This window comes from Nycticebus coucang, chromosome 17 (assembly GCF_027406575.1).
Source record: "Nycticebus coucang isolate mNycCou1 chromosome 17, mNycCou1.pri, whole genome shotgun sequence".
Lineage (NCBI taxonomy): Eukaryota > Metazoa > Chordata > Mammalia > Primates > Lorisidae > Nycticebus > Nycticebus coucang.
Window position 1 is genome coordinate 15,539,719 of NC_069796.1, and position 24,757 is coordinate 15,564,475.

At 43.6% G+C, this 24,757-nt stretch overlaps 1 protein-coding gene across 2 annotated transcripts in view; it reads right to left on the bottom strand.

Annotated features, from left to right (window-relative positions):
* Positions 1-5,573: 5,573 nt before the first annotated feature.
* The window catches only part of SEMA6A (semaphorin 6A), a 126,156-nt gene continuing 106,972 nt past the window's right edge, over positions 5,574-24,757 (bottom strand). For both annotated transcript variants that reach the window (XM_053566537.1, XM_053566536.1), the window contains one exon: positions 5,574-7,620. In XM_053566537.1, coding sequence (XP_053422512.1) covers positions 6,422-7,620 — 1,199 coding nt within the window. In that variant the 3' untranslated portion in view covers positions 5,574-6,421. The remainder of the gene's footprint in view (positions 7,621-24,757) is intronic.

Consider the following 24,757-nt stretch of genomic DNA (forward strand, 5'->3'; position numbering starts at 1 on the left):
TCAAGAGAGTCTTCTATCTGAAGGTGATTAGGAAGAATAAAAAAGTTGTTAGCCACCTAGCCAGTGTCATTAGGCTGTCAGGGACCTGCGTCCAGGCTTGCCCACAGCAAACACACTGGTTCCGATCTCTGAAACTGTACTTTATGGTAGCTCACTTTTGAACAGGGAGTGCTTAGGTGCAAGCCATGTTTTACCAAGGAACGGTGGCGCCTGTGGCTCAGTGAGTAAGGCGCCGGCCCCATATACCGAGAGTGGTGGGTTCAAACCTGCCCCTGACCAAACTGCAACAAAAAAATAGCTGGGCGTTGTGGCGGGTGCCTGTATTCCCAGCTACTCTGGAGGCTGAGGTAAGAGAATCGCCTAAGCCCAAGAGCTGGAGGTTGCTGTGAGCTGTGACGCCACGGCACTCTACCGAGGGCCACGAAGTGAAGACTCTGTCTCTAAAAAAAATAAAATAAGAAAGAAAAGGGCCGAAAGCCCTCTACAAGAGGCCTCCTCTAGCAGGCATGGGTTCCGACCTCTGTGACGTTTTTTGGTTATACTCACCAAGAGGAAAAAGCCCCATGCTAGCATTTGTGTGTGCACATGTGTGTGGATGTGTTTGCAGAGGAGGATGGGACCCCCCGCCCCCTGCCATTCAGCTGCCTCTCTTGATTTGCTCAAATTTCATTTCCATTTACTGGAGGGACATCTGCACATTTTCCTGCCCAACCTCATTTAATGCGCGTTGGTTCAGCCCTAACCCTCTGTTAAGGTTAACCACCCCCTACATCCAAGCATCCTGGGGGTGGGGGGTAGAGCTAAGGATATGCAATACTCTAAATGGAATATTGAAGATCCCCATCTGTCTGGCAGTCCCAATCAATAAATGTGAGCCCTTTCTTCCCACTTCTGTATAAGAGACACGTCACCTCTTGATTTTAAGACAAGCATGAGATGTGGGTTTCTAAGGGTTACTGAGTCTGAGCACCCAGCTGTCACAGTGCTGAGCCAGGAAAAGGATTATGTTCTTAATCACGTTATTTTGTTACCAAAGGGTTCTTTTAAATTCCCCTTACTCCATTCCCTCAAGCGAAATGCACCAGTGTCTGAAACTGGAGATGCCTTTCTGACACCTCCACTTGCTGAATGACTTTTGTTGAAAGAGCTTTTGTTCAGGTAGTAAAACCTAGGCCCTGTGGTTCAGGGGCATCTTGCTTGGCCTGTGCAGGAACAATGAGACCAGTTTGTGTTTATCTGACATAGCACTTAGGGAACTGGTCAGGTCCAAGATGGCCTCATGGAACACCTAGCCTAGTGGCTCTCCTGGGACGGCTGGCCCTTAAGGGATAACAGTCTAAGAACATTCTGTAGAAACCTCCAACCTTATAAAAATCAGCCAAGCAAATAAACATAAGAATTAAGAATATGGGTTGTCAGAGGCAATTTTTGTGTCTGAGCAGGGCCGTCCCTGGAGCCCCAGGTAAAATGCTGGCTACACCTAGTGAGCCTCTGTCACCTCTACCCCAGACTAGCACAAAGCTGACTGCCCCCAGACTCAGCTACGGCTTGCACTGCAGGGATTCTTTGCTTCAAACACGCACCATCCAAGCTTCTGCCCACCATTTGCCTTGGCACCAAATGAAGGAATCTGGGGTGCCCAGCTGGGGAAGGTGTGTATGAGTGAGGAGCTTCCTGGGAGGAAGGGGTAGAGAGAGAGACGAGATGCCGCCTGCTCTGGGGGTCAAGCCTTTCCAGATAGTACTGTCTCAATCATCTGCGTGAATGGGGGGGTAAGAGACAAAGGATTTGTCCTCAGAATGGCTGCTCTGACAGTAGCTTTGGGTCATGAGCAAATCCTTTCACTCAGTGGATCTCAGCTTGCCACATTTTTTAAACAAGAGTCGGACTAGCCACCAGCCATTCTCTCAGTTCTATGGTAAGAGATTTGGGGATCCTTGGGCAGGGCAGACCTGTCAATCACATAAGATGAAGCTCTTTTGGCAAAAGAGCAGCCAGTCATACAGCTGATTCCTAAAGAATCTGAAATGGGATGTGGGTTTTCCCTTGTATTACTCCTCCATATCTACCGTGCTGTTTGGCGCACTGCCTGGCTGGCCTGCAGCCTCTCCGGGACCAGTCTGATTCTCACGTCACCACCAGGTAACTTTCTAAAGCACACTTGCGTTTCTTGCTTCATATACTCCAAAGTGCCCATCACCAAAATCCTAGATCCTTCCAGGTCTGTCCCCGCCCCTTTCCCAGACTGGCCCTGCCAGGCTGTCACAGACCTTGCCCAAACAGCACATTTGGTGTCTTTGCACAAGTCGTCCCCTCTGCTGGGTTGATTGTCCAGAGTACCCATTCTGTACACACCAGCTCCAACTTTACCTTTAACCCCAAACTCTGGGAAGCTTCCTGAGGATTTTGCTGTCACTTCTGAATGGTAATTACAAAGGCCCCGCCGATCTCTTTGTAAACGTGGAGGCAGAAACGACATTCATAGTTAACTTTGTGCCTACCAGTGTCTGGCATAATGGATGTAATTCAGGAAACACAATTGGAAATGACTTAGGGAAAGGTAACTGGGCCAGGCCAAGAAACCACGATGGGTGTGAACTGAGGCATCAGCCAGCAGCTTCCCACACTCAGACTGACCTACAAAATATTAAAAAAATTATTGCAGAAGGTCAGAAGTAAAATGCCATAGCTGAGCACTTATTTAAATAACTGTTTTAAAAATACCCTGAAGGGGAAAACCTGATCTAGGCATTTTACAATGCTAGTTTGCAAAACAAAAATCAAGAGCTGCATCTCCAACCGTGTCTCTGGGTTACAGGAGATAAATGCTAACCCGGAATAAAAGTCGGCCCCCTGCACCTTATTAATATGTAAAAAGGCTGAAGTCACATCTGTGCACGGATCTATTTTTAGTGGACCCTACATACTAAAATCCTAGCCTTGATCTCTTAAACTATCAAGTCTACCATAAATGTTTGATGATGAACAAGCCCATAAAAGGAAAATGCATAAAATGAATAGAGGGAACTAATTCGTGCTCTGCCTTTTAATTACCAGTGGCTTTTGCTAAAATTCTGCTCTGGGCTGGGTGCAAGCATAGAAAGACATCAATAATTTGGGGAAGGGGTGGCAGGGTGTGGATGTTGCAAACAAATACATCTAACTACATATTTATGCTTTGGAAAAGCAGATCGAGGTAAACGAAGAGAGAATCGTACCCAACACGGTTAGGGGGAGGGTGGGCAGGGGAGCCCCTAAAAAAGGGAAAATTAAGAGCTAAATAAAAGTATTCAGGACACAAAAGATAACGTAGAACAGTCTGGTTTTATTACTTTTAAGTAATAAAGAGCCTTTTCCTTGCTTTTTTTCCTTTTTTAAAACATACATTAAGTGGTGAATCAGATGTTAGGGGATGTGGAAATGGAAGAAAAATCGGTGACATCACAATATTTTTACAGCTTTACAACAAATATAACTCTGAGTTTGTTGCATCTACCAGTGTCTAGCAAGGGTGGAAAGCAAAGGCACACTCGGGTTTATGGACCCTCCCCCCACACACGGGGGGGGAAACAAAAGGGGGGTACTTTAGTGCAGAAGGGCAGCTCAATACAAGTGGGCATTTCAGGGTTAACCCCGCAGGTGATGGGCTGTGGGGTGTGAGTTCTGACACAGGTCTTCTCCACACAGCAGAGGCAATGGTGCCCACAGACCCGGGACAAGAGAGTGGACACTGCACCATCAATAGTCCTGGGGGTCAGGCATGGAGAAGGGAACAGTGATATATGTGCCTATCGTCTTCCCAACTTCTGCATTTTTTCAGGAAAACGTTTCAGTTTCTAGAAAAGACTTCCAGGGTTTCAGAGGACAGAGTTCATAGGAAGTGAACATTGATTCCACTAAAAAAACAAAAGTGTAAAAAAACCTACCCTAAGCAATAGTAAAATTGCAATGGGTTTTGGGAAAGAGGGCTGCACGCTCACCTCGAGCTACACGCCCAGGTCTCACTGATGAAGGAGGCACCACCGTTTTGCTTCCAACTCAAAATTGTCCCCGTCAGTCTTTTTTCAACTTTTTTTTTTTAAATGACAAAACTAAATTTGAATTCCAGATCAAGCTGGAAATAAAGAGACAAAGAGATCACCAAAGAACTGTTTAAAAAAAAAAAACAAAAACAATAACAATGCTCACAGTTCATAGTATGTTGACAATTCTTTTGTTCCTGATAGAGTGAACAAAAGTCCCTCCTGTGGGCTTGAGCAGATGAAAACCAAGGGTCCTCCCCCACGACAAACCATAACAACAAAAGGGTAAAGAAATTTAAAAATAATAAAAAATCTTTTGCCCCATTACTGGTTGTTGCAGCATCCTTTGTGGTTGGCCTTGTACTTGGAGTTCCTCGTGTGTCACAGCAGGGACCAGCCTGCCTGCATCTATTTCCTCGCCTCTTTGCGTGCACTGCACGAGCGCTGGGCTTGGAGACTCCTCCCAGGTGCCTCTCAACCACACAGCGTGTTCTCCAGCCAGTGGACACAGTAGAAATGAGGACTGGGCCATGCCGGCTAATGAGGCTATCACCATACTGAGATGATCTAAGGCAGGCGGCCTCAAACTTTTTTAACGGGGGGCCGATTCACTGTCCCTCAGACCGTTCGTTGGAGGGCTGGACTATAGTTTAAACAAAAAAACTGTGAACAAATTCCTATGCACACTGCACATATCTTATTTTGAAGTAAAAAACAAAACGGGAACGAATACAATTCACACTGCTTCATGTGGCCCGCAGACTGCAGTTTGAGGATGCCTGATCTAAGGGAAGTGGGGAGCTCTGGAGGAAGAAGGGGGATTTTTCCACCCACAACACTGGGGTCCATGCTTGGCAGCACAGCCAAAGGTGGTCTGAGTTGGCACAACTAGAAGGCAGCATGAATTGGAGGGCAGGGGCTGCCTGGCTTTCCCAGGCTGTGGTGGGACAGCCATCACCACTGCATTCTTTTTCCATCTGCTTGACTCTGCTCTTCCAGAGGGCTGGATTGGGGGAAGGGGCGGGGGGCAGGCTAAATAAATATCTGCATTTATTTCAAAAGGGCGGAAGAGTTGATCATGACAGTTTACAAGTGTACACAACTCAAGGTGTAAGGCACAAATTTACATGTGGAAAACGGGCTATTCACAGATGTAACCCCACAAAAAACCCGTGTGATCAAACCATTAATTTATGCAAGGGAGCAGCCAGCATAGTAATTAGTTCACACCATTTGTGGATTTTGTTTGCTGTCTCACATGCAAGGTGAAATGAGATGGCGGATCGCAAGCTGGTGCCTTCACAGAGATAGTGGGAACCATGAACCAAGCCATCGCCGGCACCAGTGGGATCAGTGCCATTCTAGAAGTTTCGCTCCTGGTTGCTTCAGAAGTTAGACATCTGGAAGGACTTTAATTTTTTGCATGTTATAGGCCAGAAACCTGACCAGCAAAGTAACTGGTAGATTTAAATAAATATTTCCCTCTTAACGTTCTCCTTTAGCTACAGATCAAACAGTCCAAACACAAAGCTCAGAATTCCAGCTCCAAAGTATTTACTCAGTGAATTTATTGTAAAAATAAAGAAACTCAATTATTCCAGTTAATGGATTTCACGTTAAATAGTTTAACTTTCAATGGGCTTTCTGAAGAGCTGTTTGGAGGAGGACATGTGGAAGAGTCCTTAAGGAAAAAAAAAAAAGGGTGAACAATAAATAGTTACTTGCGTTAACGGTCACGTTATTTCATTAAAAGAGAGGAGGGGCAGAACCCATGACATAGTTGCCCTACACGTCTTCGTCGGCTAGAACAGAAAGCTATAACACTGGTGGGCGTTTCACAGTATCTGCGCATAGTAAACTTCTGCCATTGTTAAAAGTCTGAGTTAGAATGATCAATGAATTCTTTATTTTTTTTTTTTTGTCTTTTTAGATTTTCATGATTTTTTTTGTTTTTAACATGTATTTGTGTTTTGCAAGTCTGGGGCGCTAGCCCAGTTTGGTAACCCCCGTCCAGTCCTGGACATAACAAAAAATGTTACAGTTGCTGTTCACCTCTGTGTGTATGGTGTGTGTGTGTGGGGGTGTGTGTGTGTGTGCTTTTGGCTCATGTTTGTGATGATAACTGAAGTCTTTTGTGGGTCCCATCTGGTGTGGGGTGTGGGGAAGAGTGAAGGAAGAGGATGGAGGTTGAGTCCCCGTTGTCACAAACCTTCACCCAACCTTGTGGCCCAATTGTCGTGAGTCTCCCCGTGTCCCAGAGGGGAGGCCCCAGCGTCCTCGGCTCCACTGCGGGCCGTCTTGGTCTGGTGGCTACTCGAGGCAGTTGAGAGCCTGGCAGAGCTGGGCGGGCGCCTCGCTGGCCTCGCCTGCTGGTTCACACCTGAGCCCCTCCCCCGGGATTATGTACACGCGTCATTGGGCTTCATGGATGTGGAAAGGGGAGCAAAGGAAGGTTTGGGGGGAACGTCCGGCTTTAGGGAGGGTGTGCGCTTCAGCCCCGACCTGGTCAGTGAGTTGTAGGCGTTGAGGCTGGGCTGCCTCGAGACCGTCACGGCCTGGCCAGACGGCTGCGAGCTGTGCGCCTGGATGGAGTCCACCCTCTGCGGGGCGGGGGGTGGGTTGTCTCCCCGGCCAAAGCTCTGGTTTCTGGAGAGGTGCGAGGAGTTGGAGGAGTTAGTATTGTTTCTTTTGAGCGTGGTGGCCTGGTGGCTTCTCGTGAGCGAGTTCGTGGGGTAGCTCCTCTTATAGTCGACCCCGTAGGAGGAGGAGTGGTGCATGTCCAGCCGCTTGCTCAGGCCGTTCTGGGACAGGGAGGCTCCCGGGGGGCCCAGGGAGGCCTCCCGCTGGGGAACCTTGGGGGGCAGGCTGTCCAGGCTCTCCACGAGGTTCACCCCGTGGTTGGGGCTCTTGCTGCTGAGGTGCTCCCTGATGGTCTTATACTCGAGCGTGGCGGCCTGGTCCTCCAGCGCCATCTGGGCCGCCTCGCTCAGTTTGGGCTGGTCCACGTACTCGTGCGGGTAGCCCTGCTGCGTGATGGGAAGGACCACCACGCTGGGGATGTGGCTGGGGGAAGCCCGCAGCGGCAGGTCCGTGGGGATCACCGGGGAGCCCATGGGGGGCATGTCCTTGGTGCAGGCGTTGATGAGGTTCTGGTTCCGCTCCCACTCGCGGCTGCTGCGCTGCGGCTTCCGCTTCTGCTGCAGCGTCGGCGTGGACTCCGGGGTGGGCAAGGCCGTCAGGTCCAGGTGGTGCTGGTCGGCCTTGATGAGCATCTTGGCCGTGTTGCTGGGCGTGGCCAGCTTGCCGTTGTGCATGAGCGGTGTGAGGATGGCCTCCGGCTTGGGGTCCTTGGACTGGGGGTCCCCAAAGAGGCCGCTGAGCTTGGTGACGCTGCTCATGGAGCCCCGGCGCGAGTGGGTCAGCTCCTTGTCCTTCCGCTGCACCACGGCCACGTCTTTGCGCCGGTGGTCGCAGACACAGTACACGATGATGCCCGAGAAGACGGCCCCCATGACAAAAGCCAGAATGACAGCGATAGCCAGGAGGGTGACGGGAACCAGCTGGTCGTGGCCCTTGAGGTAACTCTCCCGAATCACTCCTGCAACAGACACGGCATATGGTGTTAAGAGAGGAAGGCACACCAGGGGCTTATTTTTGTTTGCATTCACCCTGTTAATTAATAACAGCAGTAAGTGACAATAGCACCTCTGCATAGCTTGTCTCCAAGGCTCAGCTTGCCAAACATGAGCTCATTAATCAGCCCCACCCCGCCCGGAGGTGTGCAAGCAGACTCCTTTGCCTTCTGAAAAAGTGCTTTGCACTCTCTGGTTCACCTCTATCTACTGGGCTTCCCTCCGTGGAATATGGCAGGATTCGGCTTTCCAAAGTCATTTATCTCACTTTCTCTCTTCGTCTTTCAATTTTCCCCTCACAGAATTGAGATAATCAAGATATTTTGAATTTGGAGGAAGAGGCAACAAATTATGCATGTTAAACGAACAAATCACACAGCCCTCCAGACTTCCAGTCAGGGTCTTTTCTGAAGACCTCCTTGTGGGCCCCAGGGTCTCTGTCTGGAAAAAATTATGTTTGCATTTCAAGCTACTAGAGGAAGGCGAAGAGAAGACAGGAAAGAGAGCCAAGAGAGTGTGCTGTTTTTTAAAGAAAACAGTTAAAATTTACACATTAGAAATGTTTATGCTGGGCGGGGCCTGTGGCTCAAGGAGTAGGGCACTGGCCCCATATACTGGAGGTGCCAGGTTCAACCCAGCCCTGGCCAGAACTGCAACAACAACAATAAAATGTTTATGTTGATTTTTTCATCGCTTTCTCAGAAAACAAACCCATGCATACTCAGTTTCAGGTGAATAGGCTGAATATTTGAATGAGTTTCTCTCCTTACTGGAACAGAAAGAATATTTAGAAAGAAGACCATTTGGGGCCCAGTAGTGGGTATGAGAAGCGTCAAATTCCATTACCGTGCCTAGAGTTTGTTGTCACAGTGAGCTTCTTCAGCAGAGCTAATCTCTTCAATTTAATAAAAATTATGTGACTACACCCGTCCGTAAACTTACACTCCATTAATCAAGATGCTGCTTCCGAAGAAGTAGCTCGCCTTGCTCCTGTTTAATCAGCCACCAAGCTGAGCGGCTCTAATCAGATGCAAACGCTGGAGCTGTTTTATTTTTTAATACCAAGTGAGAATACACATCACAATTGCCAGATCTTAAGTGCTTGATGCAGTAGCTAAAAAATAAAATCTCAAATACCTCAATTCCTGCCTCTGGAGAGTGCAAGAACACGAATCCATCAGAGCACTGCATGGGCTGAGGATATGTAAACATTGTTCCTATTATGGAAACCATAGCAAGACAGAAAATGTACCTTCTCTGGTCTCCAGAGACACATTTTTCATCTACTAAATCAACTCTTTCTGGAATATGTTTAATGTATTTTACTGGCAGATATCCGTGGCACAGAATTAAAATGAAATGAAATAAAATCTCTACCCTTTCTCAAACCCACAACACGCAACCCTGAAACTTCTGTTGAAATGTTTTTTTATGTCACAGCCGAGACCTTGAATAAATGCAGCTTTGTCACAGGGGTTCTTCTGCTAAAATATTTTGATTACTAAAGTGATGGCTTCAAAACCCAGAAACCTCAGACTGAAAAGCACATTCACTTTCTGTTTTTTTTGGGAACAGTCCTCCCCCCCTCAATTGTGACATCACAGTTGGTCGCTCTGGAAATGATCATCCTGCAACAAAGGATTGTGACTTCAGGTATGGTAATAAATAGAAGGAACAAGTATTGCTCAAGAAACAAAAGAGTCTGTGATTAAACAAAAGATACTTGGTAATGAAGGGCAGTTGAGGCAGTTCACCACGATGGTTAAGGCTGATTCCAAATGTGTATTTAAAAAATATTTCCGGATTTATCTTCATGGGCTTTTAAGCGGTAGAGACTAGAAGCAAAACACAGCAGAGAAATTTGGCTATAACTCATACTTTTTATGTGTGGTGCTCCCCAAACAGCGGGGTACCTTGCATTCAAATATGTCTTAATAGCTATTCACCAAGGAAATGTGCTAATGAAAATTTCTTCCTTAAATTTGCATTTCCTTGTTGTTATGCTAAATAGCAACTGATTTTCCTTCAATTTTGATCGTGCATGGGGACTACTGAATATCATTTTTAACCACCTACATATAATTGCACAAAAAATGTACACCTGTGAATAAAAAGGGTTTAATTTGCCTTATTGATTTCAGTTGGAGTCTAACCCAGGCTAGATAGACCCCACTGATAGGGGTACTAGGTAACTTTTTCATGGCAATAAGTATTTCATGGAGCCCTTCCAGGCAACCCTATTTAGGGGGGATAGTGTCTTCTTGGTAAATGTGTAATTATGGTAGAAAGGTAGTAACAGTTGACTGTGGCATTCAATTTAGATTGCCCTCTCAGTTTAAGAGAACATGCAAAGAGTAAAGCTAGAGAAATTCATTTATTTCATTGGGAAACTGCAAAATTTTCATATTTATGCATTGGTTCTTTACTTTTAGCTCCCAAATATCATTCTTCGTTCATGTCTGAAGGTCCTTAGTTACTGTAGACTCAAGGAAACCACTTGCTCTTTCACTGGGGAAAACTTTTTTAGTGAATGATATTTGAGTTCAAGTTTTTGGTTATTAACAAGTCAAGTAGGATCTGACTTTTGAGGGAAATAGGGTCTGGGACATTTCCCCCTCCCCATCTCCTTTTGTTAACAGTGCCTTTGAAAACATTTCTTCATCTCTTTATCCCTTAGACATCCTGGGGTAGGTAGGGGAGAGGGGCTCCCCTCATCTGCTTGTGCAAATTCCAAAGCATCCAGAGTTAGAAATAGATCAGAGGTTAAGGTAAAGAAGATAAGAAGGTCCAAGTTATTTTTATAAAGGCTTTCAAAACTTAAAGCCTTCTCCTTAGATCATGAAAAAAGTCAAAGGCACACTCGCGGAAATGATCAGATCAATTTGGGGGCATGGCCACTGTGAATTGAATTCACCAGACTTGTCAGAGAAAGAAACAAAGAAGAGCTTCAAAGGGCCTGGAGTCTGAGGCCCCCAGTTTATTGGCTGGGGACCTTATGGCAAGTGACTCAACATCTCTGGGGCCCAGTTTTTTCATCTGTAATGTGGTTTAACCAAACTCAAACAAAATGAAGAATAGGAAAGAGATTAAAATGCTGTGGTTTGTTGGGCCAATCAAAAGAAGATGCGGAGAAGTGGTGGGCTAGTGGCTCAGAAAGGGCTTCCAAGTGACAGTCATGGCTGCTCCACTTCATCTTGGTCTCCCAGAGGAGAGGGGGACATGTGCTTCCAGCTCCAAACCTTGTGCTGTCCAAGTGTGGCCAAAGAAGTGAGATGAGATGTTGAAGCAACACAAGAGAATATATATTTCTCTTTCAGGACTGCCTATACATCTTGAATTTTAAAATAATACAACAAAAAGTGGGAAATGAGCAAAATGCATCCATTATAGTTAGATTCCCAGTGGAGTAATATTCCTACAATGAACTCCTTGAGGGCAGGCACCATATTTCATTAGCATTTATACCCTGGCTATCCACAGGGCTCTTCACTGGGTAACTGTACAATGATGGTTGAGTGAACGAGTCTTCAATACACAGCAGAGACATACTTGAATGAATGTCTCTGGAGTGACTATCAACTTGCTTTTGAAGTCACAGAAATAAATTACATCTCCAAGTATGTAACCAGAGATAGCTTAGTAGCATCCTTCAGAGAAAGGAAACAAAATCTATGATATTCAGTATTTGCTCAAAAAATAAGATGTGAAACTTTTTCAAAAATGAAAAGAAATTGGTTCCGGGATAGTTTCAAATGAAACCGAAGCATCTGAAAAAATCCTTTGCATTGATTCATTAACCACCAGTTAGTTCTCACCAGTCATGAGGTGCTAAATGGTTATTCTTTCCACTTTCCTCTTACAGGCAAGGCACACAATGGCTTAGAGATTTTACTGAAATCATACCTTAAATTGGCAGAACTGAGAAAGAATAGAATGCTGTTTTTTTCTTCCCTCTGAGGTGAGAGAATTTTCAGATGCTGGAAGGAGGCCTCAAAGAGGCAGTTGGAAGATTATTGGAGGCCAAAGCAATGAAAAGATTATGAAAGAGCCTTCCCCTCCACCGGCAACGTGTAATTCAAAATAAAAGCAACTGTAAACTCTAAAAAAGAGGAAGTTCCATGTAGTTCTGACCTGTCTTATGAAGATCATGTGAATAATTCTGAAATTATCAAACACCAGGTTGTTTATTAAAAATATGGTTTTAATAGCCCTGCTTGTGAGCACTGGTCTGCACAGGGAGCCCAGCGCCAGGCCCCTAACTTAGGGTTAGATTGTGATCTTCTCCCTGTCTTTACTATCACCTTCCTGTATAACAGGTTTTTTTGGTTTGAGCATCTTTGTAACTGCTGTCAGTAAACATTTACTTGAGTGCACTAAAGCATTGAGCTAGGTGTTGGGGACACAGGGTCAATGGGAGATAAACCAGTAAGAGAGCAGACAGGTGCCTGTTACACAACTCCAGCCAAGAGTGGATGTGTCAGGAGGTACGTCACTTCTACTTTTGAGTTAGACCTTAAGAATGGCATTTAAGTTAGACCTTAAGACCTTAGGGATGCAGAAGATTTCACCCGGAGTTTGGAAAGCAATGAGGACCAAGGCTCGGAGAGCCGGAAGGTAAAGTCTGTATTCAGTAATGGTGAAGAGTCTAATTCTTTTCTCTTCTCTTACTACTTGTAGTAAGGTAGCTGGTAGGCATGAGCTACCCTGCCTTCTAACTTGCTTCCAGACTGTTACCTCTACGTGGAATATTACTGCCCTCTTGCCTGCTCATCAGATCCTGTCCCTAGGCCTCAGTTTAAACAGGGAAGCCTTCCACAACTCAGACCAGGCGATCTCCTCCTTCCCCAAGTGTCCCCAGAGCTCTTTGCTTCCTCTATCCTAAAACCATCACACGCCTGTTTTTCTCACCTAGAGAGCTCTACGAGTAAGGAATTTACCACTGAATCCCCAGGCAGAAAGGTGCTCAGTGTCCATCTGTTAAGCGAACAGCAAATGAACAAGAATGAATGAGTGAAGGAAAAATGAGGGTTAGAGCTGGCAACATCGTTTGGGAGCAGACTGGGAATAGCCTTGAATGACTGAAAAAGATGTTCAGAAAATCTGTCAGTTGGGAGGGAAAGTTCTTGGTTAATCTATCTTATGAGCACTGGCCTGAACAGGGAGCCCAGCGCCAGGCTCTGGGACAGTCAAGGGTCTTCTTGGGTCTTCTTGCTTGAGAAAGCTGACTTTCAGTTTGCTCAGGTCCAACCTTGAATTCATTACCAAAAAACTATGGGCTTCAAAGAGTCAGCATCTTTGCATCAAAAGCACAATTAGTCTACCTGCATCTATTATTACTGTTTTTAAAATTAAAATCCTCAGTCTTCAAGTATGCTTATCTTTTGCACCTTACCTATAGAGTTGGGAGATGTTATCTGTCCTATCAAAATAGCAAAACAAGAAAATACACAAATATGGAAAATCAATTGCACCTGTTAAGCTAAATAGCAAGAAGACCCCTACCGACCCTCACCGCTATTATCGTCCCAAGTGCCGGAGACCCATGCAGCCACTGGCTCAAAATGGTGAAGTGTGCATTTTTCCGGATCTCAGCCACTCACTGGGCTGCCTGTTTCTGAGCTGCTGTGATATGATGGATGTGTCTGTCTCCATAGCGAAGTGATTAATAGGCATCTGTGTAAAGCGAACCCAGTGACCACAAAGACAACAAAGCCTCTCTGTGTCTTTCAGAGAAACGTGCAAAAGCAAAAGGGAGGATGGACATTTCCTCCATCGCAGAGCCACAGAGAGTTTGTGTTGGGTCTGAGAGCTCAGAAAGATGGCAATGCACCAAGAAAGGCCCCAGAGCGGGAGCCCCTAAAAATAGACTCTTGATTCTGCTTTGGAGTAGGACAAGCCTGCAATTTCCTTGAAATCCTCATAACAACTTGGGTAAATGAAATCTAACAACTTAATTTTTCTTGTTTGAAAATCTTATTGTAACAAAATGCCAGCCAGGCTCATGGTCTGGCAAGGCAACACGAATGAATGAACTCGTCTCGAGCCAAGAGTCTCTGCCACTCACCATGCAGGGCCTGCCATCCTCCCGATGAAGCAAAGAAGAAAACAAATAGGGGAAAACCCCTAACTGAAGACAGTTTCTTCTCAAAGCCACACCCCAGCCAATCGAGATGACCACAGTGAAAGCGAAATGGGAATTCTCTGTGGTTATCTCGGTGGGAAGCAGCCTTCTTCTTGTCTTATGGCATAATGTGAACCAGATGGCTTAGGAATACACTGCCATGGAAATGGTCTCAGAGTTTATAACTCAAACTTTCCTTTTCCTTTAATTTTTCTTTTTTTCCTGGCAGGCTGAAGATTAGATGCTGGGAGGGCCATGGTCTTTAAGATGTATAAAGTTAAGACTGACTGCGCCAAGCAGAGGCAGCTTCCTGGCCTGGCTATTTAATATCCTCAGTTCAGGAGCTATTTTAAAACTCGCATACTGAAATAATGCTTACGGTGGTTGACGCCAGGTGAACCATCGCTTTGAAAGCAAAGTATTTTTTTTTTTTTTTTTTTGGTTAGGATGTCATCATAGGAACAGAGGGAGAGCATGAAACATTACATTTTTTGAAAAGAAACATCTTTCTTTTTCCCTCTGTGCCAACCTGAGTGCCCTGTTCCTCCCCTGCTCCACTGCCTTAGACTTGACCCTGGGAGTGCTGCCCCAGAGCACGGACTGATGTCTAGACTGAGAGGGATGATAAGATAATATTTAAAAGCCTTGCCCTGGAATGCTGGCTTGTGGTTTCGTATGTTAGAACTCTTACCATCCCTGTAAAAGTAAAAATTACTTTATTTTTTACTATTATTTTTTTCAATGATTATTTTAGATAGGCCAAGATTTAACAGGATTTGCAAGGTGTATTTTCCTGCCTTTGGAGGTTGTCTTTCTTAGTAAGTCTGGAAACCCAACAACTACGTGATCTCTGAAATCGGGCACAGCATTTCGATGTTCCACTTCCTGGTCTCAAAAGGCATCAAATCTACTCAATGGGGAAGTGGATCTCCTTTGGGGTGGCGCCTGTGGCTCAAGGAGTAGGGCGCCGGTCCCATATGCTGGAGGTGGCGGGTTCAAACCCAGCCCCGGCCAAAAAAAAAAAAAAAAAATTGTGAAATTTGGGTGATTCCCTTATTTGGGGTGCTTTGATTTTTCTTTACAAAGCAAAGATAAAGGGAATATGAGGAAAAGGTCTGTTTTCATATTCAGTTTTAGGGGTATTAAAACTGCCAACTGAAATGTGCTAGAAGTATTGCTTTTGGTTATATATGAGGCTGGGTTTTATTGGTTAAGAACATAAACTCTGAGAACATAAAGAATTGGGTTCGAGGCTTGTCTCTACAAATATAACTAGCTGTGTGAGTTTGGGCATGTTACTCAATCTCACTAAGCCCCAGTAGTGTCGGCTATAAGATGAGCATTATTGGAAGGATTAACTAGGTTAAACAAACGAATGTATGTAAACCAGTTGGCATTGTACAGGAGACATGTTAATGCTCAACTAATGATATTAAAAGCAGGGTTTCTAAAATTTCTGACAAGTTGCCTGCTTTGTACGGGGTCCAAGAGTGCCTGTTTTAAGGCCACATTTTGGTAGGTTTCGATTATGTTAGCCAAGGGAGGAAAAGTAAGGATTAAAAAATACAACAAAATCTTGAGTAGCAAATAAGACAGCACATCACCAACTTGGAAAGTATCCTAAATCAGTGCTACTCAGCACCAGCACCACCTGAACTTGTTAGACACATAAGTCCTCAGGTCCTACCCTGAACTTATGCGTCAGAATCTCTGGGTTGGGCCCAGAAACTTCTGTTTTAACAAGGCTTCCAGATCATTCTTATGTTCACTAAAGCTTGAGAAATTTTGTCCTACATTACATGAATAATATTCTAGAGAACTCATCTAGGTGCTTAGCTTTAAAATTCAGCCTTCGACATCACTGGGGCAAGGTACTACGAGACTTTCAAAATGATCTGTTATAATAACTAAATGTACAAAGTCTCCTTTGATGTTCTAAGCCTTTGGTCTCATGTGTAATTTCTTCACTACAGTTACCATTACTCTGACAAAGAATACAAAATCGATGTTATTTTTTTACAAAGACAAACAAATCCCTAACACTTTCCTTGGTACCTGACAGAAGTGTGTAATATGGCCTAAAATACTGTGCTACTTCCCTGGCACAGAATCAACCTAATTTGCTAGCACCAAGCCTGCCAGAAAAATGTTTGTGGTCTCTTCATTTACCCTGGCTTGGAGGGAGATTTTTGATTCTACCCATCTCTGTGACAGTGGCCTTCAGGTACTGATTGGTACCAGAGAGCACAGAATTGTCCTAGATGAGGATCAGCCCAGTAGTGATTGGGTCTCAAGGGCAGACACAGCAGAATATTCGGCGCTGCCCACTACTGGATAGAATAGCCTCCTTCAAAACGCTGCATCTAATAACACCTTGAAATCTCACAGCCACCGAGTGACATTTGAGAATGGTTCAAGGAATGCCAAAATCTTTTCCTTCCACCTCTGCACGATTAGACAAGAGCAAAGAAACTCGGGAAGCTTCTTTTCCTTTTATATTCCTGGATAGAAAAGACCTGATCTCATGTTTCATTTCCCAAATTAAGGTCCTGCTTTATAATAATGAAAATGGCTAGCACAACAGTACACTCAACAGAGCTCTGCCCTTACGGATCTGCTGAGTTGAATGGAATCTGCAAATCCATAGAATTACATAAGATATTTTAAGTTACACTAAATTTCTGCTGTGTGCTTTTAAATCATGGAGTGCAAGACCCATCAGCACGTAGGGTATATTTATTACCTTAGCAAATACCAGATGACTGTGTCCAGTGTTATCTATTATTTATGAATAACAAGAGGCTGGAAGACTGGAAATGACAAGCTTTAATATGTCCAAAAGGTTAGGCGTACTACAGTTTGCTGCCTTATAAATTTCTTGACACCATTTTCTCCCATAATAAAGCATGGTCAGTGGTTGACTATATACTGAACTTCCCTTATTTCTATATAGTTCATAATGACTACCTTGGACTTTAGTGAGGAAAACGTAATTGCAGATAATATAGGTTTGAAAGGGAATGCATCCTTTAACAAAATAGGAAATTTAAAAATAATTAGAGTGGAAAAGTTTTTATTACCCCATTAAAAATGAGTCTCTTTACAAAGATAGTTCCCAGGCTTGTAGACTTACAAGAGCTTAAGAAATAATTAATTAAATATGACAAACGTTCACAGTGCCTGTAATTGGCTTTTTGACATTGATTAAGATCCTGTCTTCTGTGCACCCAGCATATTTGAATATACCCAACTGCATTTCAGTCGTGGGCCTTTCTATGATTTAAGGTGCTTATATGTGAGGAGGTTCATGTGGTTCCTCGCAGTCCTCAGAGCAGCCCCTACACTTGGTAAAGCTCATCTCTTGCTTGCAGTCTGCATGTCCCTGGGACAGCAAGTGAAGGCAGCACTTTCCCCTTGCCTTCTCTCTATGACAAGGCCATATGCATTTTGTGTTCTGGGAAAGCCCAGCAGCATTTGAGGCCATCCTCATGTGTAATGTCAAGAAAGGAAAAGCTATCCCCAGGAAATTACCCGGTTTCCATTGTTTTGCTCTCTGTAGACTAGTTGATCTATGGAGCACTGAGGTTTGCAAAGAAAAACTCCTAACAATTCTTAAAAAAAAAAAAAAAAAAATTCATAAAAAAAGTTATCAGAAAAAAATTGAGACAAAGCTAATAATTATTTTCCCATAACTGCACACGATCCAAACAAGTCGACTCTTCACAATTTTTTTGTTAGGACAAAACAAAATCTAGATGAACACAGTACGGTTGAACCAATTAAGGAGCAAATCTGTAACTACTCCAGATGTTCCGTTAATAAGATCACGCCTAACCTAGTCCCTGTAGTCCTTGAAAGTTCCATTAAGCTGTCAGAAAACTTTGTCACTGTGTGTGTTTTTGTACAGAAGATGGGAAAGAATGGAAGAGATTTGAAGAAGAGGGTGGGGGGTGAAGTGTCATGTCAAGGATGATGTGGCTTGAAAAGTGGCTACAGATTAAAGGTAAGAAGCGCCTCTAGAAGGTAAATTGATTTCTTTAATACTCTAAGGTTTAAGCTGCTGTTTTAAAAGCAAAAGTTCAAGTTTCTATAATCATAATTTAAGTCCTTCGTTTTTTGAGAAGACAGATGTTAGGTGAGAAAGAGGTTCTGTGGGCATCTCTAGAAAAGAAAATTCAAATACTGGGGTACAGATTCAGACAGGCAGGGAGATGAAACAGCTTTCTACATGGCTGACATTTAGATTTTTTTCCCTTCTACCCTTTCCACAATAATCTCATCAAGACCTTAGACAAATTCAGCAAGTTGTCAAGAGGATACAAAATTAATTAGATCAAATCTACATCTATGGCCGCATGGCTGAAAGTACAATTATAGCCATGCACACTGCCCCCCCCCCCCCACCATGTGCACGCACGCCGAAACTGCCATGTCTTCCATCTGGGGGCCCAGCGCCTGACCTGCCGGCAACATCATTTTCCCCAGTCCCTCAAAGAACAATCAGAGACTACCAACAGATTCCTTTCCTGGCCAGTTTTACTATAGTAAAAACAAACAGTGGTATCATGGGTTATGTGTATTATCATTCCTTTCTCCTGGCCCCCCATGATTTCAAAATCTGTCCTGTTTGCCCAGTCAGTCACATGCCATGCACCACAGTGTTTTAACTAAAGTGACAGAGAAGCCTCGAGTTTGGAGTTCAGCTTGCCTGGGGTTTTGCCCAGGAAAATGCACCATCCAGGAAAATGCCAGTGACGTGTAGTGACAGATGCTTCAGATCCAAAACCGATACAAAAGTCCATTTCTCAAATGCTTTGTGTGTATTAACAATAACCTAGTGTGATAAAACCATGGACTCCCTACATTTCTATCATCCTGCAATCTCTGTCTCTGTCTCCCCCGCCCCCCATGCACCCTCTTTGGGTCCCTGTCTTCCCACCATCTGCCTTCCCATACTCCACTGTCTGCAGCTAGAACCAAGACGCCTTAGCATAGATGTAGGCTCCAGGCTACGGTTTCAACCTCCGCCCCCCTCCTGGCCCTACCTACAGTTGCCCGCCAGCCTCTGCCTCTTTCTCATCACACTCCGTACTTCCACAGTGTGGTGTCTCGGTCACGCGAGCTTGGGATGTCCTCCTTCCCCTTCTTTCCCTGAAATCCAATTTTTCCTTCAAGACTTTGCAAGGCCTTTCCCTGGCCTGCCACAGGGTTAGTTGATCCTTTATGCTGTGCCTAACCCTCTTTCTTCGAATTCTCTTACTCTCGGACTTCATTTTTTCCCGGCAGTTAGACAGGCGATCATCTCTGTGTACCCTCTGCTACACTGTAAGCTACTTGAACGCCAGCTTGTGTTGACTTCAAATCAGTAACTGCTGTAACACTCAGCATAGGATTTACACATGGCACACGTCTGCTAAACTTTGAACACGTGAAGAAAGAAACACAGGAAAGATTGCTGTTCTGCGTCTCTTTGCAATAGGGTTATTGTTATTTTTCTTAAACTATTATTTTCTAATGCTTTCTGAATTCTTGTTTGTTCCCTCCAAAGCCATGAAAATGAGAAATGAGAGGGGGAAAAAAAGGAAAAAGAAAAAAAAGGGCATCTATGTAATTTAAGAAGGAAAAAGTGCATTTAACATAACAGCTGATACAAACTAGAACTTGAACAAAAAGTGCCAATAATTTTACACTTGATCTTAGCCAAAAGGCCGAGAAGCGATAAGTGCCAATAATTTTAATCATGTTATGCTTCTATTTGACTTCTGAGCCTTACTCACTGAAAAGTGACACGTGAAAGTCTGCTTTCTGTGATAATCTTTTGAATTACTCTATATTACACTGATAACATATATATATAACTTTTAGTGATTTATTTATGAAATTATGTTTATAACAATATTTTTCACACAATAAGATGTTTACTTAACTCCTCTGATGGGAGTTTTTCTAGGTTTCCACAAGTTAGAGGGCTAATGTTACCTAGACACTAGATCTTATGCTCTAATAAGTTACTGGCAATCCCTTTAATAGGATTGCCAGGTAGCAAAAAATATACAGGACTCCCTTGTAAATTTGAACCTCAGATAAACAATACATTTTGGTTGAAAGTATATCCCATGAAATGTCTGGGATATACTTACGCTAAAAATTATTCAGTTTTATCTCAATTTTTAAAAATATTAGTCAGGTTTATCTGAAATTCAAATTTAACTGGGCATCCTATATTTTGCTTAGCAACCCTAGGCAAACAAGGTGGTTCTAATGACTTCCACTAACATTTTTTAAGCCCACTCTAAACTTCTAGAGATTAAAATAGTTTAACAGAGAGAAATAAAAATGATAGTAAATAAATCTGTTGGGGAAGGTGTAGCACAATTTATAAACACATACAGTACTAATGGACTGAATTTTAAGAACTGTATTTTATTTTACATAATCAATAAAGACAGTGGCTTAAACACTGCATTTCTCATGAACTTTGGAAGGATATCTTTCCTCTAAACCTTGAAAAGCAGGAATAAATAAACTCTGATTCAAAAGAGTTCTTGGAATCATCTCAATCAATCCCTCATCTCTTTCTTAGCTTTCCTGGTCTCTGATCTTGCACGTTTCTACCCGGGACACTTAATTTTTGGTTGTTAAGAGGCAGTGGAGAGCCTGTCCCACAGAGTGTGCTCCCTGAGACAGAACTCCTTTCTCTAAAGTCTCCTTGAGGACTTCCTTGCAGTGCCATCACATTTAAAAATGACTATGATACTGCAGGCTTTACTAATAAAAGCAATGCAGATTAATATGAGCAGATTTTTTTCAAAGCTCAATCTATTAAAAAAAAAAAAAAACAACAACCTGAGTTTGCCAATATTCCCACAAAAATTGTGAATCCTGTATCGACCAAGCCTCATTCTCCTTGTCTTCCCTGTCAAGGGATATATTACTGCTATAACATTGGTCCTGAAGGAAAGGACTAAAGAAAAAGGGGTGTGAAACTGTTTTAGAGTGCCATGTCTGGATGTTTTCAGCCACGTTGTCTTCAGTTGTGTAATGACATCTCCTGAAGTCTGCTGAGTATGATTTGTCTGTTCCCAAAGGCCGCGGTGGCCAGAAAGGCCTCTAGGGGTCCTTTCACGTCCGCCTGTGCTCCTTCTGTCTGGGGGTTTGGTGTTTCTTGGACAGGAACTCTATGTCTACCTCTAGCCTCTAACTCCTTACTGGTGTCCAAACTGTGCTACAGAGCCAGTGATGAATTTCTGCTTGAGCCATCTCCAAGAGTGTTTCTGTTATGGTAATGTGACCAAAGAAATGGCGGGGAAAATTCGGCCCACGTTTAGAAGTCAGGAAAAAAGAAGAGGCCCAATTTCCCTTCCTTTCTTACTGTCTATACAATCCCTTCATATGACTTGATAAGAATCAAAAAATTACCTTCCACACTGGGATGCTTTAAAATCCCCTATTTGTTAGACATTAAGCATTGAAGAATGTTAAGCTACAAGGGTAAGATCTTACTAGGGGTAGGATCTATTATTAACCATACTCACCTAACATGGGACTTCTCTGCTCACAAGACAAGTCTGTGAACAGACAAGTCTGTTCACAAAGAAAGCCTGGTTCTGGGGGTTTGGGATTTAGTACAAGTAAAGTTTCAATAGGAGAAAGGTCAGGCCAGGGGAACATTCCGTCATGCAAGAGCCCTTACGGATATCAGACAAGTAGCAGAGAAGTAAAGCGCTAAAGGTAAACTTTCCCTAGGCCATAATTTGGGTTCTAACTAACTGCGGTCCACACTGGGGTGCTTGCTGCCAGGGTGGGAAAGAATCTTGCCAGATGTTTAACAAGCCTAGAGTGGCTAATTCCTTTTTAGTCTAAATCCATTTTACTTTAAATTCCTACATAACCAAAGTCCCCATCCCCAATCACAAAACTCAGCAGTTGGGAAAGAAATCAGAAGAGAAATAGACATGTAATTGTAGGGCTCCCTTGGTTTTGCAGCACTTACTTGCCCCACCGACAGGGGGGGCCAGCAGTTACTGTGTCAGAAGCAAAGTCTCGGTAATGTTGAACTCTCACTAGACCAGTTACTGAACTTCAGTCATTCAGCTACCAATACTATAACTTTAGTTATCCCAGGGGGTCTCACCCACAATATTATTTACTTAGGATTTTAATATCCCAAATGGCTCCTGCATTCGTTTTTACTTATTATTTAAATTGCCTCAAAATGTATTTCAAATGGTAACTTTATGCTGTTATCATAAACAGAAAAATGCACACCACTTTTCATAGATCGATGATAACCATAAAAAAAAAATTGTCCGAGAGCAAAGCATTGTTCATTCCAGCTAGATTCAGCTGTAAGACAGAGCCCCAGACTGTCTCTTTGGTTAAAAGGGACAGTAGCAAGCTTAGGGAGTGGTTAATAATGACGCACCAAACTGAGACGTTTCCCTTGACATAATCAAGATGACTGAAAGAGCAATACAACGGGCATCAATTTCCACTATATGACTCAATATTCTTGAAGGCTACAGTGTCCCGAATCACCTCCATCATGCCAGGCAAAGTGGCTCCTCGGCTTTGGAGACAACACTGCTGAAGGCGACAGTGCATTGAAAGAACAAATAATGGACCGTGGAGAGGATTACTGGTAAACCGTGATTCCTAAAGTTCCCTTCAGGATTGTTCTACAGCACAGACAATACTCATCATCCTTCACAGACCTGAGGAATCCTGCTGGAATATTAATTCCCAAAACTAACAATGGCTTACACAAATAACTTGCATGTTGGCTAAAACATGTTCAACATTTACTATACAATGGAGTTTAAATTATTCATTTAATCTCTAATTTAAATTGTTTTACATCTTTTTCTTGCCTGTAATGAGCCTATGTTCTTGACTCAATGTAATAATGTGAAAACGTCTCACTTCACAGATTTCTCAAAGACAGACGCGAGCTATAGTTCTGAGTTTTCAATAGAATGGGGACATCTCCTGATATATTTGCTATCTCATGTACTCTCTCTATAAAATAAAGTCTGAAGGCAGGGCTTTTCCTCCTGTTCAGCATTTATTCCTGTGTCCTAATGGCAATGGTCAGTGTTTACATTTTATATTATACCGCACAGCTTTCTGGGAAGCTCTGTGCATGGTTAATTTCTAATATATCTTAAGTCTTCTTGGAAATCAGGTTTTAAGGTATTGTTACTTTTGGTAAGAGGCACAAGAGTGTCTATTCATTTTCATAGTGTTTAACCTAAAAGAGAAAGCTCTTTTTTTTCTTTTGCTGTGGGAAGGGGTGGCGGGGAATAAGCCTGATCTAAAAATAAACTTGATTTCTGTCTTCTTTATAGGTACTAGAGTGCCTCTGTAACTACCTATTACCACCTCAATAGTGACAGGGCGAATAAATAGTATGTATTTTCAAATGTGGCAAAACTAAAAAAGAAGTTGCCAGGACCACATCTCATCTATCAACTTGCCGATTAAAGGGCTGGCTCTGGAGGCTCCAGACATCTTGGGACCCAGAGATAAAACAGAGCAGTTGGCTGTGTTTTCACTAATGAATCTCGAGCTTGAAAGATATCAGGCAATTGTACAGAAAAGCAGCCAGGACAGGAGACATTAGACAAGGCCAGCAGGGTAATGAAGGGCAAGGCCAGTTACTGAGACAGAAAATTACTTCATTTTCTATGATAATGCTCCCGCGTCTCTGCAGGCTGCTTCTCACACTTTGTTAGTGCAACTATATCTACACATGGCACCAGAACGCTACTCACGGCGTAGAAGGGAAGAGCCTTGGAACATTCCAGAGGGGCAGAGGGCTGGGGTCTGTTATTCTGAAAGGGGGAGGCTGAGAACAATGGCAGCAGAAGGGGGCGAGCCTGGGAGGTGAGGAGCGGTGTTCTGACGGAATGTGAGGGACACATGGGATTAAATCAAGACGAAAGACATAGCAAGGAAAAGAAAGAAAAAGGCAGCCAACATACTCTGGAAATGCAGAATTGTTTGCAGGGTGGAGCGGTTCAAGAACAGGACCAGCTCACTGGCGCTCAGTGAGACTGCGGGGTAGAGCTGTAGGTGTGTTTTGATCATTGGCCTTTTTTTTTTTTTTTTTTTAGTTTTTGGCCGGGGCTGGGTTTGAACCCGCTACCTCCGGCATATGGGGCCGGCGCCCTACTCCTTTGAGCCACAGGCGCCGCCGATCACTGGCTTTTTTTTCAGTGGCCAAAATAAAAAGGGCACTGGACACTTGACTTCTCCTCAGCTAGCTGGTCAGCAGACACAATTTCTGCTTAGAGGGAAAACGTGAGGTATTTTAGAAACAATTCCAGAGTATATTTAGCTTCTAAAGCTGGGGCACACAAATGTCACAGTCTCATGAGACAATAGACCCAGTAAAAAGGGCACCGGTCAGAGGCCCTCAGAAAGCCCAGGGGATGCTGCATACACGGATGTGACATCATTAAGGCACCAACGCCGGGGAATGAGAAGAAGCGAGGGCGTCACAGATTGCTTCAAGTCAAAGGACATCATAGTGAGTCAGAAAAGGAACGAGACTTATCCAACAGAATAACGCCATCACCAGGTCAGGGCACACAGCGCTGGGCAAAACGAAACGAAAGCTTAAAACAAATCATGAACATTAAACAGAACAAATAATTGGGAAGAAAATGGACATTGAAATCATAAAAACTGTGATAAAAAGGAACAGTAAGCTACACCTTTTTGGAACAAATTTCTGCACAACAACTCATTGGCGTTGCCCCATCAAACGCATAACCGATTATCAGAAATCAAACTGCAATTTGACAGGACAAGGCAAGGAGTTAATGGCACAAGAACAGTGATCATGTTGAACACCCATGCAATCATCTCTGCCACCATTGTCTGACAATATGTAGACTGCTTCCAGCTTTGTCAATATTCATAACAAGACCCAAGAGAATGAGCAGTGCCGGATTTCGAAATGATCTGTCAAAGTGTTA